This window comes from Arvicanthis niloticus, chromosome 24 (genome assembly GCF_011762505.2).
Source record: "Arvicanthis niloticus isolate mArvNil1 chromosome 24, mArvNil1.pat.X, whole genome shotgun sequence".
Classification (NCBI taxonomy): Eukaryota; Metazoa; Chordata; class Mammalia; order Rodentia; family Muridae; genus Arvicanthis; species Arvicanthis niloticus.
Genome location: NC_133432.1, coordinates 5,505,905 through 5,524,419, shown reverse-complemented (window position 1 = coordinate 5,524,419; position 18,515 = coordinate 5,505,905). Strand labels below are relative to the sequence as shown.

The 18,515-nt window shown below is 50.7% G+C and overlaps 1 protein-coding gene across 2 annotated transcripts in view; it reads right to left on the bottom strand.

Moving 5' to 3' along the window:
• The window catches only part of Ankrd13a (ankyrin repeat domain 13A), a 30,154-nt gene extending 12,857 nt beyond the window's left edge, over positions 1-17,297 (bottom strand). For both annotated transcript variants that reach the window (XM_076922492.1, XM_076922493.1), the window contains exons 1-6: positions 16,888-17,297; positions 7,022-7,154; positions 6,267-6,391; positions 3,534-3,579; positions 1,657-1,800; positions 848-1,037 (exon numbers count right to left, since the gene is read on the bottom strand). In XM_076922492.1, the coding sequence (XP_076778607.1) occupies positions 848-1,037; positions 1,657-1,800; positions 3,534-3,579; positions 6,267-6,391; positions 7,022-7,154; positions 16,888-16,983 (734 nt within the window). In that variant the 5' untranslated portion in view covers positions 16,984-17,297. The remainder of the gene's footprint in view (positions 1-847; positions 1,038-1,656; positions 1,801-3,533; positions 3,580-6,266; positions 6,392-7,021; positions 7,155-16,887) is intronic.
• Between the last annotated feature and the right edge of the window lie 1,218 nt (positions 17,298-18,515).

Here is an 18,515-nt window from a genome sequence, read left to right as displayed (position 1 = left end):
CAAAAAGAAAAGGGCAATTATGTCTTAGACTTGACTAAAGGGATGTCTCTGAGTTTTCTTCACTGACAATGTGAAAACAATGCTAAAGAGATCAGTTAGCACATTCACGAAGAGGGGGAGGCCTGGATTCAGGAGCAAGGTCCAGATTAGCCCAGGTTATACTGATTCATAGGCAGCAGATGTGACATCCTAGGCAAACGCCAGGGATACTGCAGACTCCCTCGGTTTATTGAGCTCGACAGCAGAGAGATATGGCAGGCTCTATTTCCTTTGTGCTCCAAGTGCCCCTGCCCAGCAGGACCCACGGGACGGCTGTTTGTCAGTGGACGGCTACAGACGGTGTCTCACTGGGATACAGAGCTCTTTGGAGAATGCTCCTCATAGGACCTGGAAAGATCTGAGCAGCCTCCAGATGCTTCTCTGCGCTGTTGCCTCATAGGTGGGGTTGGGGCTACAATACATTATGGTTAAGTATAAATCTGACTGCCTAGCGTCAATACAATTCTGGTCAATTCTAGCTTCAAGAAACTCAAAGTTCCACATTTTGGGATGAAGGAGCATTGTGCATCTAAAACTACCACAACAAAAAAATATCCAGGGAGCCCATAAGGGGCCCACAGAAGCATACGGGGATGAGACTTAGACACCCTGCTGCAGCGCTACAAAGATGATGCACACAGCACATCAATTATGACGCCTATTTGATTAGCACTAGAGATCCTCCTACAGCCCACTAGCATTACGCCGCGTTAGAAAAGTCCCCCTCAGTCGTAACTTCCCATTACTGCAAGCATGCCATTAGTGAAAGCAGTCCCCAGGCTAGAGGAGCCTGGAGTCCAATCCGTACCTCTCAAAGGCAACATTCTTAGTATCCAGGCTGGTGTTGATGACTGGGCTTGTGAGGCGCCTCTCCACCTCCCTGCTTTTTGGCTTCATCAGGTCCAGGGTGAGGCGCTCCATTTCTTGGGAAAGATCGAAGTGTTCGGTGGTGACCACGCGGTCATCGTGGTTGACCTCCATCAGCTCTGCCCAGTTGTCTGTTAAGGAGAACGCGAGTGTCAGGAAGGATGCTCACTGCACTGAGGCCTCCCCACCCCCACTACCACTGAGCCTCACCTCCGAGGTTACCGATTACTGACTGCGCTTGCACAGAGTTCCCCTGGCCAGCTCTCTACAACTCACCGGAGACCCTGGAGCATCTTCCCAAAAATGGAGATTTTAAAACCAATTTTCCTTCTTTATTGGCAGCACATTTCACCTACGACCTTTACAAACCACTGCTACAGCGTTTATGAAAACGGTCTACTTGGCACACTGGCGATCTCCCTTCACTACGGAACCACGCCCAATCAGGAAGGGAACTCAGAGCAACCCAGGACAGAAGGTGGCGTCTCACACGGAATAGACAACTGTGTTAAGTAATGAATGAGCAGGGAACTAGCCCATCTCCAGAATAATGGAGGTAAAGGATAAAACACAAATACATTTTATTGGTTAAAATTTACCATGCAACGAGACGTGGTAGCGCACACCTTTAGACTCAGCATCTGGAGGCAGAGGCCAGCCTGGTCTACAAGGAGAGGTCCAGGCCGGCCGGGGCAACCCAGTGAGACCTGTCTTGGTGACAACAAGCCAGGGATCCCTACAATCACTCACCTCCTCCCTTGAATATGAAGCTCCGCCTCCCTCTTATCCAGCTCATGTTTTCAAACCCTAGCAAGGTGATGTCCACCCGCAGCTTGGCACCGCTCTTCCATATGCGACAGACATCGTTCGGGCAGATTCTAGACACCAAAGGCACTGGAAGGGAGAGGCAGGTGCATGACTGAGAAGATCACAAGGGCCCAGCAGAACCCGTGGGCCAGGAACTCAGGGCTCTGACTACAGATACGATCGCAGAGACACACACAACTGGACCACCACTCCCTTCACGCTCGTAAAGGACCTCATCCTGACAACTGAAGGGGGAGCCGGGCATGGTGGACAGGCCTGCACCCCCAGCACTCAAGAGGCTGGGGAAGGAGTTCTATTTTGAGGCCAACCTGAGCCACGCAGCAAGTTTGAGGCTAGCCAGACCAGCTAGTAAGACCAATTTAAACTAAACAATATTCTAAGTGGCGGGAGTCATAGCCCAGGGGTAGGTCACTCGCATGCACTTGGTTCTATCCTGGTACTGCAGACAGACAGACAGACAGACAGACAGACAGACAGACAGACAGACAGACAATAAGAAGGCTAGAGCTGTAGCTCAGCAGTACAGTGTGTGCTCAGTGCGGCTCAATCCCTAACATTAAAAACATAATTAAAAACAGAGAAAACCCAGCCTTTTCCTCCGGCACTCCAGAGAGAACACCACACAGCTTCCCCATCAGTCTTCCAAGGCCTGAGCTGACCCTCCAGGGCTGGGGCTGTGTCCATCTGGCCTTCTCAGATCTACTAATGCTGTATGGTCACAGCTCCCATAGTACAGCCGCCATTCAAAATATATCCAGGGTCTAAAATCTGCTCTTTATCGGGGGCTGGAGAGATGGCTCAGCAGTTAAGAGCACTGGCTGCTCTTCCAGAGGAAGAGTTCAATTCCCAGCACCCACATGGTGGCTCACAACCATTTGTAATGGGATCCGATGCCCTCTTCTGGTGTGTCTGAAGATAGCTGCAGTGTACTCATTTAAATAAATAAATAAATCTGCTCTTTATCAAAACTGGACATCAGACTAAGATGAAAAGCTACAAAGGCCAAGCATGATTAGCTCACTGACCTATGAAGATTTCTATCATCCATGGCCTTACAGAGTATTTTGGAGAAAGGCATGCATTTTATAGAAAATGAAATTAAAAAAAAAGAAAACAGTCCCACTGTTGGTCTCATTTCCCCCAGAATACCAGGTTTGAAAGATTCAAGCTAAACAACCTAAGAAGAGCGTCGAACCCCGGTGGGTCATCAAGTGTCTGCATTACAAACAGGCAGTGAGAACCAGGAAGCCGGCCTGACAGACAGGTGGAACGTGCATGCTTGGTCCTCGCTTCCTAGCTACACGGGGAACTGAGGCAGGAAGGCCTTTCAGCCCAGGGGCCCAGAGGCCACGATGAGACCCTGCTTCTTAAGGAAGCTGCAAGTGTGGGCACACACCTGTAGTCCTAGCACGGAGGCCGAGCGGGGGGAGGACTGACTGTGGCCAGTATGGTCTACACAGAGTAGAAAGCCAGGGGGGCTATACCATCCCGACCCCACTCACCCCTAAAAATAACGAAAAGCAATCCAAACTAACAAAATGGGTGTCGGGGAAACAAGATGTGAGGAGGAGACGCACGTGTCTGTATGCTGTTACTACTACATGTTCAGGGCCAACCCAACTCTTGGACTGGAAGACCAGAAACTAAATGGGAATGCAGGTCATCACAGACCCAACACCAGCACACGCACGTGCATGGCCCCCCTCACCCTGCACACGAAGCCTTTACAAAGGAAAATAAACCTATGAAGAGACCATGCGAATTTGGGAACAAATACATCCCAGGCCCGCGGCACTCACCCCAGCTGGTGAATTCCCACTTCATCTGCACATAGAAATCCGGGGCCTGAGGAGCAGACAGAGGGTTATGAGGAGCGTGACCCATGGTGCTACCAGTTACAGGAGGAACGAGAAATGCGCAGAATCAAAGTATGAACACACTGAGACAGACATTCTACATTGGCTTTGTCATTTATCCTGGTGGAAATACTTCTGGCTGGGTAGATAGTTCCATGGGCAAAGGTGTCAGCAGCCAGGCCTGACACCCCAAGTCTGCTCAGCAGCCAGGCCTGACACCCCAAGTCTGCGCCTCAGGACCCACGCGGTGGAAGGAGAGAACCAATTCCCACAAGATGTCCCCTGATGCCCACATTTTAGGCTGTGGTAAACATGCATCCACCGCACTCTAAAGAAATACATCATTTTTAAAAAGAGAAAAGTTAACAGAAACTTGACTGGGTTGGAGATGGGACCTTACTGTGTCTCCGGGCTGCAAGCATTAAGAATGTTAAAGCTGCCGTACAATGTGGGTAATACCCAAGGTCAACAGAAGGAGGTCAGCTCCCTGTCTTCTGAAAAGGCCAGGCATGCGTCATGCTTATTGGCCAAGTGTACAAATGTGACACGGGAGGCTAGCCGTCACTTCCACAGGAGCTGGATTCTCCCTCTGCTTAACCGACATCCCAGCTTCCTCTTCAGCTTTTAGAATTTGGTTTTCTGAAATTTCACACCTCCGCAGCATCCTTGTTTAGGGCTTTTTTTTTTTTTTTTTTTTTTTTTTTGTCTCTCATTAATCTCTTACACAAGGCTCTTGAAGAGCTGCTTACGGAAGCCAACTGACTGTCCAAGAGAGACTTGGGTGCAGTGTTGCATGCCTTTAACCCCAGCACTTGGAAGACTATCTCTGTGAGTTCGAGGCCAGCCTCATCTACAGAGTAAGTTCCAGGACAGCTGGGGCTACATAGTGAGACCCTGTCTTATGAGAGAGAGGGGCAGCAGGGAGGGAGGTGGGATTATATGGAGAATTCTTTCCCTTTTCCCTCATTACCCCCAAAGCTTTGCATTTGTTTTTGCCCCTGCACAGGGCAGAAGGCAAGGAAATTTACCCGGTGTGAAACCAACCAAGATTTTACTATCAGGAAACTCAACCTCCAAGGGATAGCTGGTAAGGGCAGAATGCTAACATATGTTCTAACATATGAGACGTTATTGAAATGTACAGTCATCAACAATAGCTTCTGGTGCCACAATATCACGATCTAGACATTGTCTAAATCTTGAAGCATCAGATACAAACCAATGTAACCCACGTCTAAGGATCAATACGGGTTTTTGGTTTTTTGTTTTTTTTTTTTTTAAATCTTTTACGTTGGATCTTAATTCTTCCTTGTCAAATATACAGCTGAAGTCTGGTGACATAGCACAGCACACCTGGTGCTTGCCCAGCAAGCCAGAAAGCCAGAAACCCCGAATCCCATCCCAGCACTGCATGAGGCAGGCTCGGTGGCCTGGCCTTGGGAGGTGGAGTTGGGAGGACGGGAAGCTCAAGGGCATCCTGGGCTGAGCAGCCTGAGCTACAGGGGACACAGCCTCAGAGGGAGAAGAAAAAGCTCAAAAGACTGGCTCAGCTGGCGGTGACACGATGAGAGACGCAGGGCCACATACGTGACCTCCGCATGCCTGCCAACAGGCATGGTTTTTTTTTTGTTGTTGTTGTTTTTTAAGATTTATTTATTTTATGTATGTGAGTTCACTGTTACTGTCTTCAGACACACCAGAAGAGGGCATCAGATCCCATTACAGATGGTTGTGAGCCACCATGTGGTTGCTGGGATCTGAACTCAGGACTCTGGGAGAGCAGTCAGTGCTCTAACCACTGAGCCATCTCTCCAACCCCGGGCATGTTTTTAAAACAACGCATGTAACTAGCATGTAACTACTTCGCACTTCGTGGGATGTTTCACACTGAGGTTACCTGGGAAATGAGTCTCTTCACAGGGTTTCCTTTAAGTGTCACACATGGTGTTCTAGATGCTCAGAATCTGGCCGCCCCTTGTTTTATTTATGGCCAAGTTCCTCCCGCTCTCCACACTGACTTAACTAGCTAATCGCTAAGAAGCTGTTCTGGGAAAGTCACTTCTGGGCTTAAGCTGGAGCCCCAGATCGATGAACTGGGGCCATGGGCACATCACACGTGCACTGAGGTGATCCCTTCACATGGAAGAGAGCTATCATCTCAAACAACCCAGGAGCCTGGGAGTCACGGCTTTCAAAGAAAGACCTCTCATACTGTAATTCACAAGACAGATAATGTCCCTAAAGCCAGTAACTGCAAATGAATTAGGGAAATGGATTAGAAGCCACAGAATACAATGGCTACAAGTGACCAGAGCGGTAAGGAGACGCGGTGCAGGAGGGCCCATCTTACTGCAGAGCCCATCGCTGCTCCTGTGTGATCACCTCAGCACAGGGCTCTGCTAAGAACACAGGGCCCAAGGCAAATCCTGTTTGACATCCACTGTCCCCCAGCTTGCATTTTAAAGTGGCACCGCGAAAGGTAAGCATCGTGCCCCAGGGACATAACTTGTAGGAGGCCCCACACCTCAAGAGAAGAGGAAGTTGGCACTATTTGGCAACGAAGTGCCACATTCACTATTCTGAAGACCTAAGGCAGACACCCAAGGCTGTGGCGCTGTCTCCAGGGATCGTGGCAGTGTGTGGCTCAGAGTTTGGCGTGGCCGGTCTTACGGTTACCTCAAGGATTTTGTGTAGCAGCTCCGGTACACCTTCCAGGGCCATGGATGTGTTGTGGTAGTCTCGGTGCTGCAGGACTGTGTACACCATCTCAGGATCGCCCGTGCTCACAGCTTCGTGTAAAACTAGAAAACAAATGGGCAGAAGAGCATCAGGAAGCATCCTCGTGCTCTCTGACACATTCCAACATGAAAAGCCATCCGGGTGGCTCAAAGACCAGTACGCGCCTCAGACAGAGAGCTGAGGCTGGGTGCATGGCGCATGGCCGTGAGGCCTGCTGCTAACACTCTCACTTCAGGAAAGAGAGCAGAGACCACAGCACTGATCACGCCTCCTCCTGCACTCACACCGCCCCGACCACAGGTCGTTCTGGAGGCAGGACTTACACACACGAGAGTCCTTGCCTGGTCCACACGAACTACTACTGTCTCTAACACAAGAGGGTGTGCAAACAGTGAACACCAAGATTTCACCAGAAAGGACACATCTGGTGCTCAGATCTTTGATTTCACCCCCACCGCTGGCCTCAGTGGAGTTCCGACCATACTCCCAGGATAAAACCAGCTTGCTCAGAGGTATTGGGAAGGACCACTTCTGGGAAAGGAGTCACCCTTTACTGAGGGTTCATCTTGTCACCCCTGCCCCTTGCCCTGAGAGACACAGCTGACTGAGGAAGATTACCACTGAGACTCGGCGTCTTCAGCCAGAGACCCTGGAATGAATGTCTAAGTGACATAGGTGACAAGTATACTTGCCTGTCCATCCCTGGCCGTTCTCTTTGGTCACATCTGCTTTATGTCGCAGCAAGACTCGAGCAGATTCCAAATGCCCCAGAGAAACCGCAAGGTGCAATAAAGTCCGACCCCGTGGGTCCATGGCCTCTGCATTCTGTGAAGCAAACACTGGCATCACACACTGGATATTAAGAGCGTGGAAGGGCACTTCCAACCCTTAGGAGGTGCAGAAGAACAAAACGCCCTATGGCTACACCACGGCAACAGAAACGCAACGTGAGCATGCTCGAGCACTGGCCAGACTCGAACACGGGAAGGAAACAAAAGAGGTGCTCACTGAGTTGGGTGGGTTTTGTTTGAGACAAGTTCTCACACAGCCCACACTGGCTTTGAGCTCCTCCTGTCTCCACCCCCCACCTGCTGGGATTTCAGGAGTGCACCATCACAACGCCCAAGTTCCTTTTTCGTTTTAATTTTTTTTAAACACTGAGTTCCCATTTCTCTAAAGTTATGCACCTAAGAAACAGATAAGACTGCAGGCCTCATGGCCTCCAGTGCAAACCCGTAAACCCTCAACACCATTCAGATGAAACCTGAAGAGGCCAGGAGCTTTCCTGATGCGACTGCCCTGAGCCACAGATGCTGGGGACTTCTCAAGCTCAGCGCAGCACTCACGTTCGGAGAGGACGGATGGCCCATCTGGTAGGCAGCACTGCGGGCTCAGAAGGGGACTTGGGCCAGGGTAAGCCTGCATTCTCCACTGGACTTGCTACATGCATGTGCTGAACTCCAAATGCCCGGCAGCAGCACAGCACACAGCAGCTGCAGGTCTGACCGACTGGGAGTAGACCACCTGTCAGACACGCATGTGGACACGCGTGTATAGAAATCGGAGAGGACACACATCATTTCCCAGCATGCACTGGGCCTGCAGTCCTCTCTCCTATTTTTGCTCTCAGCATCTCCCTCTTCCCCTTGGCTCTGCAGAGCCGAGTGGCACAGTCTGGCATATTGATGCCCTGGTGCTGCCTGCATGTTCTTCCAAGGACGTAGTGAACATGAGTCTTTCTAAACGCCAGTCGGCCCTTGGGAAAGAAAGGTGCTTTGCCCTGAGACTTGAGTTATTTGGGTACAAACCAGAGTCTCCAAACAATCGCCTCACAGGCCTGAGGAAGGAAGTAGAGCCGGACTGAGGGTTAACGGCCGAGATCTGACAGTTACGCAACCTCCAGTTCTGCTAAAATTATATCACAGCTATTGCACAATGCAGATAAGAACTGTTATCGAGGAAAAGATGTAGGAACAAGTGTGCTTGCTGAGCGTGAGGTCACCGGGCCAATCCCAGGCACCAGCACTCTCCCCGCTGCTAAAATAGGGTATCTCCCCCTTCCCCTAGGGGATAGGTCCCAGGAATCCTTGTGAGACCCTGAAGCCAAGTACTGAACCCCATAAATATACCATGCTTTTCCTACATATACACTCATACAATCAGATCAAAAATTGTCACCCAGCAGCAGGGTGGCTCATACCTTTAATCCCAGCACCCTGAAGGCAGGGACATATGAATCTCTCTGAGTTTAAGGCCAGCCTGATCTACATGGCAATTTCCCGGGCCAGCCAGGACTATATAGTGAGACTCTGTGTAAAGAATTAATCAATTAAGCCTTTTCATCTTTGCACTGGAAGGGCTAACATTAGCTTCCCCTTGGGCACACCCTAGTTGCCAATACCATCTTGTATTTTGGGGACATGAGGTAAACTCAGATCATGTGAGCACAGATACTGTGGTGCACCCCATGTGCAGATCTGATACACACAGCAGCTGCTCAGTGCCTGACGGACAGCAGCACAGTGTCACCAGCAGGACAGAGCAGTCAGTAGGGATGTCGCCACCCTACTCGAGCAGCACACAACTGAGAATGAACAAGTTCTCTTTGGAAATTTCCCACTTGGTAGCTGCAGGCTGTGGCCAATCATGGGTGACGCTCTAGTTTTGGTTCTGTTGCTGTGATAAGATACCCCGACAAGCGAGCAGCTGGGCGACGGCGGGGGTTTATTTGGCTTACAACTCCAGGGTGCTATCCACTGATTGGGTAAACCACAAAAGGTGGGTGTTTTAAGACCGCTGGTCACGTCACATCCGCAGCTAAGAGCAGAGAAAAACATGTACATGCATGCTTTCAGTTTGATTTCTCTTCTCTTAACACGTTTCAGAACCCACTTCAGAGGGAATGGAGCCACCCACGGTGGGCTGAGTCTTCCTACATCAACTGAACCAATGAAGACACTGTCCTTTACAGACATGCCCACTGGCCAACCCAATGCAGACAATCCCTAGAATCCAGTTGACTCTAGGTTGGGTCAAGTTGACATAAAGGAAAGTCAGGAGAGACCACTGTACCATCATGTCTCCATGTACGGTCCATGTCACCTCCCAGGGTTCTCCAGACTTCAAGGGTATGGCTGGTCCACAGCACTAAAGAGATTGAAACCAGAACACTACAGTCTCTAAGTATTTCTATTTCTTAGCTTCTGCCATCCTGCCCTGCTCTCTGACGTGCATTAAATCACTGGTCCCCTAAAAGTAGCAGGGCTTTGAACTTGTGAACTAGGAACACAGGTGACACTAACAGTAAATAAAGGAGTAATTAGCAGGCACGTTACCTTCCCTCCCTCCATTACATTAAGTCTTCAAGCTCGGTCTAAGTGAGAGGCGCAGAACCTGCACGCCGCGAGCCACACCGGAGTGTCTCGGCAGCATTTACTGTAGGAACTACACAATCCACACCCAGAAACAAAAAAAGCGCCCACTGAGGCTGCAGCCAACACTCAGCCTCCCGGACGACCAATCCTTAGACTGATGTAAACACGGAACCCCAGCTCACTATGTTGTTAGGTTTCTTCTGTTCTGACCCACAGAAAGAAAGACGTACTAGCATCACCTTTTCACGGATGCCAAGGACTCTTCCGAGCTTACTGTGCCTTCCTTTCTCCTACGTTATGGTGACAGTGTGACTGAAAACTGTGGGGGAATAAAGGTGAGAGAGGAGATAAGGACGTTTCTAACCAGCAAGGCAGAAGGCCCAGAACACGTTTATTGCATGCACAGAAAAGGGCCTGGAATATTAAAACCAAGAGCTGTTCAAGTCAAGAATGAACGTAGGTGCAGAGGAGGTGGCATCTCTGCAAGTGGAAGCTCTTCCCACATAAGCCTGACCTCCTGAGCCCCCATGTGGAGAGACAAGCTAACATACTTGCTGCTGCTGCTGTAGAGGGTTCAAGTTTGGTTTCCAACACACGCAGGGCAGCTCACAAACACCTATAACTCTAGTTCCAGGGTATCTGGTCTTTCTGAGCACTGCAGTCACATGGCATCCGCTCACACAGAAAGACGCGAGATTACACATAAATAAAAGCACCTCTACCCACGTATTACAGGGTCAAAGACGCAGAAAATCCTAAGGAATACGCTCCAAAACTAATTAGTCCCCACACTCAGGAGGCAGAGACAGGCGGATCTTGAGTTCGAGGCCAGCCTGGTCTATAGAGTGAGTTCCAGGACAGCCAGGGCTGCAAAGAGAAACTATGTCTTAAAATAAAACAAGAAGTACAACTATTCTGAAAATTAGAAATTCTTCAAAAAGTTAAACAGAGTGACCATGTTATAAGCGAACAAGATACAGTCTATCTGCACGTACCATTTAGTTATAAAAGTGGAGAACTGACGGATGCCATAGCATAGACCAGTCTCTAAAGCAGGATGTTAGACAGGAAACGCCATGTTACCTGAGTCTGTTTCTGTGACCTTTCCAGACCAGACAGGGCACTGAGACAGAAGATACATTAGGTGCCTGGACCAAAGGGACTGGGAGAAGGGAAAAGCTAAGAATATACATGTTTTCCTTTTTTATTTAAAAATTTATGAGGGCTGGAGAGATGGCTCAGCAGTTAAGAGCATTGACTGCTCTTCCAGAGGTCCTGAGTTCAATTCCCAGTAACCACATGGTGGCTCACGACCATCTGTATGGGATCCGATGCCCTCTTCTAGTGTGTCTGAAGACAGAGACAGTGTACTCACATATATAAAATAAAATTTAAAACTCTTTAAAAAAAATAAAGAAATTCAAAATAATCAATTTTTTTTTTTAAAGAATTTCAAGTGTTAACAGGTTAAAAACAAAAACCAAGCTTTGGATTTTGCCAGAAATACCCAAGTTGAGGCAAACAGAACAAGCCACTGTTTGATGTCAGAGAAGGTGGCACAGGTGACCTGTGGCATTTTGCAAGTGGGAGTCTTCAGATGATGGGGAGGGGGCGGAAGTACGGGATGAGGCTCTTGTCAGGATGATGGAAATGCATGGAACTGACAGTGGACGTACTGACACCATGGGCTAGGCCACTGTAGACAGAGAGCGTGTTAGCTACTTTCTGTTGCCGTGACAGAATTTCGTGACAGCATCAACTAAAATGTTAATTTGGCGTTAATTTGGTTTATAGTCCCTGCAGGTTATGATCCAGCATATCGGGCAGTCGTGGTGGCCAGGGCAGGAAGCTGTAGGATTGCATCCATCTATAGACTGTCTATAGACGGTTTTATGGCTTCAGTTCTCCTGAGCGTGGGTTTGCTCCCCTGTAAAATGAGCACTGTGGTCACCCTCCTCACAGGGGAAGGGTCTCACCTGGCACAGAGGCTCGGTGAGCTGTCACTCTTCCTGAGAGGTTTGCACAACTCCGTGAGTTGCACGCGGGCTCGGCACTGCCAGCTAACAGAGCTCGGAAAGCACGGGCCCTCAGAATTCAACAAACCCTGATCCTTGCTCCCTCAACCCCTGATCCCTCAGCCACGAGCTGTATCACATTAAAAGTGCCTCTTCCACCTTGGCATCTCGGACAAAGCCAGGTAGTAAGGCTGCACACACCTCCTCCCTGCTTGCCAGCACTCTGCTGCTCCTGCCCAAAGGCCTTCTTTATCACCACGACACCTTCCAGAGCCGGCGAACGGCCGGTCTTTGAGGGGCAGGCTGCAGACAACCTGGGCCCTGGCTGATTCCAGCTTCCTCAGTAGCTCCCGTGAATTCTCAAGCCCTGGCACATGGCAATCGCTACCTCTGAGGCCTTTAATAGAAGGATGGAAGACACCCACTGTCTTCTCTCCTCCTGGCTCAGACAGCTCTGGGACTGTGGCTTCTACCTCAGGTCGGACAGGAAAATCCTAGGTGGCTTTGTGAGCTTGAGTTCCTGAAGACCAAGGAGGAGCAGCAGCATAGAGCCTCCGGGGGCTTCACCTCAGACTGCTCACCACAGGCCTTCAGGCAAAGGGCGCTGACTAGAAAGTGTGCCCAGAGACCTCCCCTGCCTGCTGCAGGCTTCCTTCAGGATCTAGGGGCTCCTGCAGTGTGGGACGTTCTCTCCCCTTCCTGGCTGCTGTGCTTGCACTGCTGGCTTCAGGAAAGAGTGGACTGTCACCCTCCACTGCTCCCAGTGCTCCCTGCCTGCCACCCCTGACTGGTCCCAGCACTCCTTACGCTCAGACCCGCCCGTTGCTGCGGTTGCTTTCCTCTCTGTAAGACTTCATTCACTCCCCAGCATCAGTGTGAGGCCAATGGTGTTGGCCAGATGACAACGGGAACACGGGACACCTTCAACTTCAAAGCCCCACTGAACATCAGAGCCGTGGGTTAAGAGCCACTCCATCCAGCAAGTGCCTGAAACACTCCCACAGTTGGCCAAGTTACACCGCCGGCTCCCAGGCACACTTGAAGCTGACAAGGGTTGAGTGCCGTGGTCTGGATAAACTCAACTCTTCTCAGGCTGCAGTAGGTACGGGAACAAAACAGAATCCTAGTGCACCCACTCATGAGATGGAAAGACTGAGGAGGCCGGCGGCCGACACTCAGTGGCAATGACACAGCAAGGCCAACGGTGGCTTTACTGTTGAGAAACTGGGAATTCTTTGTTTTTAATTTTGCAGCTCCTGTAGAAAAACCAGGTGATGAGTGAAATAGCTAATTCCCCAGGTTCGGGAGCGCTCTCACCGCTTGGTGGCATTTCGTCCGTTTGTTGTAGGCCAGAAGCTCGACCTACTGTGGTCCTTCGCTCTCCTGAGGTAGAGGGTCCCTGAATGATGAGGAGAGGTTAAGAAGACAGGTCTGAGGCCAGCCTGGGACAGCTGGTTTTAATTCCTAGCCAAGAGTGGTGGTCCACTCCTTCTGCAGAGGGCAGCAGGGGCTGCACGTTGAAAGCTTATCTCAAAATAAAACCACACACAAAGCAGGGGCCGGGAAGGTGCCTTAGTGTGCTTGCATCAGCCCCTGAAGTCAGACCCCCCAGTGCCCATGTTAAAAGCCAGGTATGGACGCACACCTGTCACCCAGCACTGGGGACACAGAAACAGGAGCATCCTGGGGTACAGTGCCGGCAGCCCTAGGGGCAAGGGTGAGCTCCAGATTCACCTTGTCTCAAAAAATACGGTAGACAAGAGATTGAGGAAGACACCCCCCCACATCAACCTCTGGTCTCCCCTGCATCCTCACAAGCAAACACACACACACACACACACACACACTCGATTTAAATCTTAAAAAAAAAAACAAAAACAAAAACAACAACAAAAAAAAAACAACAACAAAAAAAAAAAAAAAAAACCCTAAGATTCCATAAGAAAAAATATTTATCAGAAGCTGGCCACACCGTCTTAATTCCAGCATTTAGAAGACTGACTGAGGCGGGAGGACAGCCATGAGTTCAAGCCTGGCCTAGACTACATAGTTAAATTCCAGGCCACCCACATTCACAGGTAATACTTCAACAAGGGCAAGTTACGCGCCCAGACACACATCTTAGCCAGCAGGAGCACTGACCATTGGACCCAACTGCCTCCTGGTCCGAGAGGAAGGTGGTCTTATTTCCTAACCAATAGGGAATCTGGATGAACACACACTTCCTGTGTGCTTCTTAAGGATGTTCTAGCAATAACGATTATCTTGACCCCAAACCAGTCCTATAATTTAAAGGGGCTCATACAAAATCAAAGTCCAAGATGCCCCCTTATTCAGAATAGTGAACAATTTCATAACCAGGACAGCAGAGAAGGAGGCCCCACACAGCTGCCCATCCCTGCTGAAGTTCAACCATATGGTTATGGCTGCCAAGATGTCTGTGTCAAGGTCTCTTCTCTAGACACAAGTGCTACACTGTCAAGGGACCCATTGTGTTAAATTAGGGCAGAGTCAAAACCAGAGGACCAGAGGATCAGCAAGCATGAGCGCTTTCTCAGCCTTGAAGTCAAGGGCAGCAATGACCTTACACTTTCTCCCATAGAATAATCTACTGCAAGCCCTGCCAAGCCTGTGATCCCAGGACAGGGGAGGCTGAGAAGGGAGGACCACTGAGAGGGCCTGAGGCCAGCCTGGGCTACACAGATGACTTGCAGGCCACCTAGATTTACCCAGTAACACCCTGTCTCAAAACCAAAACAGAAGATTTTAATTCCCAACTTTTAATTCCAAACGTCCTTAAGGTTGGTCATGGTCAAAAGACAGAACGTCCATGGGTACCTTTATCAGGATTTTCAGGAAATGGTGACACTCGCCCACAGCTGAAGATCACGGCCAAGATGTGACTCTTACTTTTGAAGACAGCTCTTCCTCCTCAGTGAGGAGAAAGCTGCTTTAAGAACTCAGGCCTGAAGCCCTTGGTGTGATGATAACAAACCTTCCTATCAAATGGGATTTAATCTTACCACTCTCTGTGCTTTCAACACTGTGTGAGCTTCGAACCACTGGCTTCTACCGGTGGCCTACAGCAGAATCGGCACCAAGCCGGGAGCCGGGAGCCGGGAGCCGGGAGCCGGGAGCCGGGAGCCGGGAGCCGGGAGCCGGGAGCCCTTCCACATCGTAGCCCTGAGCTATACATCCTTCAACTCCTTTTTCTGCATTTTTTTTTTTTTTCAATTCTTATTTTGAGACAGAGTCAAACTTGCCCAGACTGGTCACTGGTCTTGAACTTGTAATTCTCCTGCCTCAGCCTGGATTACAGGTGTGGGCCACCACATCCAGTCAAAACTGGCTACTTCTTGAAATGTCCAGAATGGGGCTTGAGGATAGGCACAAGAGTCTAGAGAAGGCCTCTGAGCTGTGTGTGACTGAGAGAGTTATGTCAGCAGGTACACTGGGATGGCTGCAGTGAATCACCCTCTCTGGGGGCATATGTCATACCTCTTTAAATCTAAGTAGTTACTGTGTCATCTCATTAAGAACAATGATTCTTACAAAACCTTCTTCTTTCTGGACCACCCCCCACACACATACCTGAGGATGAAACCCAGGGTCTCCCACTCAACAGACCACCGTTGGGCCACTGAGCCGCACACAGTCTCACCCTTTTCATATTTATGTTCAGACAGTTGCTCACCAAGTTGCCCAGGCTAGCCTCCAACTCCAAATCTTCCTGCTTCAGGTTCCTGGGTGCCTTGGGTTACCGGTGTACACCGCCATGCCCACCATGAAATCCTTTTTTAAATGCGACTTCTGACTCCCCGTGGTGCCCGTACAACTAACGATACATATGACAAGCTGCAAACCAACACTGAGTTGAACTGTTCCAACAGTGCTACGTGGAGCTGGCTCAATGTTTACCAATCAAAAGAACCAAGGGTTCGAAACAGTTACTGAATCAGTGTTGAATCATTCAAAAGCAAGTCACTGACACTCTGGCTAAGATGAATGAAGCCAACAGTAACAATCATGGTGGATTTCAGGAGTAATTACAAATCCTTGCCTCATTTGCTACAGGTTAGAGAGAACTTGGGGCACCCATGCCTAATGAAATGACCCCAGTGCCATTATTACCAGGTGTCTCAGTCCAGGTGGGTGGCTCCACCTTCAGGAGGCTACCCCTCCTCCAAGTTAGGGGCCAGCTTGGGCTACATAGTGAATTCCAGGCTCAGCAGGGCTACACAGTGAGACCCTGTCTCAAGCAAAAACAAAGAAAAACCAAGAAACCCACACAAACGAAATAAGAATTCACATAATGCAAGGATTCCCAACCAAGGCTCTACTAGCACTTGGAGTCTGCTGTGGGTGGTTGGGTGGCTGCCGTGAACACTGTAGGGCACAGCGGGGTCCCTGGCCTCCACCCAACTCCATGTCAACCAACAGCACCCACCTCTCAAGTCACGACAACCCAAACGTCTCGTCTCCTTGTACTGCCAAATGTTCATTATCATCTCCAGTTGAGAACCACTGATTTAGAAAGTTGTCAATATTTAAAACAAAAAAACAAAGCACTTCAGAACAGGGAGGTCCTAAGGAGTCTGAGCAGCAGAGATTCTCAAACTTAAACCAACCACCCTGGGAGCTCGTTAAAACACTGATACCTAGGCCCAGGCCCAGCCCCATCAATTTAGACAAGTCCTGGGTTTTCCGTCGTCACTGCCCACATCCACATCCTACGGGTAAGGAAAAGTGGGCCCCGGAACATAACTGCTTTGCCCAAGGTCACAACAGAGTTAGAACCGAGCTACTGAAGCCAACCAAGCTCTTCCCCAGCACCAGAGCGGGTGGAGTAAGGGGTGTGTGTGTATGTGTGTCGCTCTTCCGTCTTCGAGGCCATAAAGCTTAAAGGTGAATTCTGGGACCAGCCCGCCTGAGATAAAAGATCCCAACGTGGTCCTCATTAGCCCGGTGGCCTAGCGCTTTGCGCAAGGCAAGTAAGCTCTGGGGTCTCAGTTTCCTTCCCTGTGAAATGGAATAATAAGCGCTCATTCCTAGCGATATCAGAAAAGGGAGAATGGACCCAAAGCCCCCGGCATCCGTCTACGGTAAGCGCTCGATGGATCCCGGGGCTCGGGAGGCGAACCGACCCCGATTCCGCGCGGCGCACCTCACCTGGCCCCGCAGTTCCTTCTCCAGCTGCCGGTAGTCGTTGTTCCAGACCAGGAGGTGCAGCGGGAAGCGACTGCTGGTGTCGCGGGCCGAGGACATGGCGAGGAGGCCGCCACCCGGGCCTGACCGCCCGCCTGCCACCAGCCTGGACCCGACGGGGTCTCGGGGGCCCGCCCGACCGGCCGGAGAGCGAGGGGAGGAGGGCGGCGAGCGGGCGAATGCGGAGCGCAGCGGGCGACAAGGGTCTCCGAGTCCGGAGCGGGCGGCGCGGGAGGCCCGGGGTCGCGGGCCGGGCTGGGGACCGGCTCGGGGACCCGCTCGGCCGCGCCCACCCCGCGCCCCGCGCGCTCGCGCCCGCGCTGACAGCTCGGGAACCGACTGCTGCCGGCCGAACCGCTCCGAACAGGGAAGTGCGCGGGGCGTTCCATCGCGCGCCGCGGCGGGGGAACCGGCCCCTCGCCCGGCCCGAACCCCGCTCCATGTCACCCCGTCGCTCCCCCACGCCGGGACACACGACAACCACCGTTCTGTGGAACCGCAAGGCCCTCGAGAAGCCCGAGATCTCCACGCGCAAAACCCACGGTGCGCGCCCCCCGACTGTCGCCCCCTGCCCAGCCTCCTCCAGTGGTGCGCTCCACAATCGGGCCTCTTCCATCGGCTCTGCAGCCCGGGGGTGCGCGCGCAGGCCTGGACCAAACCATCCGGCTGGAGCCTCCCTCCGCTGCCTTCTACGATTGGTCAGAAACCATTTTGGAAGTGGGCTGCCTGAAATCGGTTTCACCGGCGAACTGGAACCTGGACAGGTGGCACCAGATCGATACCCTCGTGATAGCGGGGTAGTTGTGTCTGTGGGCTTTTAAACTTTGGAATGTTTGAACTGGGTGGTTCTGTGCGCGGAAGTCATCGGACGCTTTGTAAGTTAGGGTGGCGTTCAATGCCATCAGTATTCACTATCCCGAAAACAGTTTCCAAAAAGGGACAGTTGTTCTCCTGGAGGAGAAAAACCGCCCAGTTGAAAACCACTGTTTTGTCTGAATTCCCAACTCGGCTACAACTCAAAGTGCTTGCCGTGAAGATTTATCCCGCATCAGTCCCTTTAAGTTAACCATTCAGACTTAGGATCGTAGCCCAAAGGACTTATTAGTATTAGTATCCAGGTTGGCCCGCAATATGCACAAGTAAAAGTCATCCTTTGGGTTACGACTTCAGGCACTGTATCTTCGACACAATGAAGGGCCAAGTGCTGTGTCTGCCCAGATGTTTACAGCGGCAAACACCAAGCACCCTCTCTTCCCTTACTGGCTTTAGATACACAACCTTAGCTTTTCAGTTGAGTGCGAAGGCTGACCAAAAATCCTGACCGACCTAGTCCATTCCTCTCGGGTGTGGAGTCCTTGGAGAGTGAATGACGCTAATACAGGATACAGTAAGATAAAGATGGTACCTAAAAGTTCTAAGAGGAATGCGTGGCAGTCGATCACATTAAACAAGATCCGTACTTCTGAGGCCTCTTCTGGACATGACTACATGAATTTAATTGTTGTCTCCGGGAGATTATATGTATAGAGTTTTTGTCACAAAGTTTTGCTTCTTCCTCTGGTTCTAATCAATCCTGGAACAAGAAATCACTT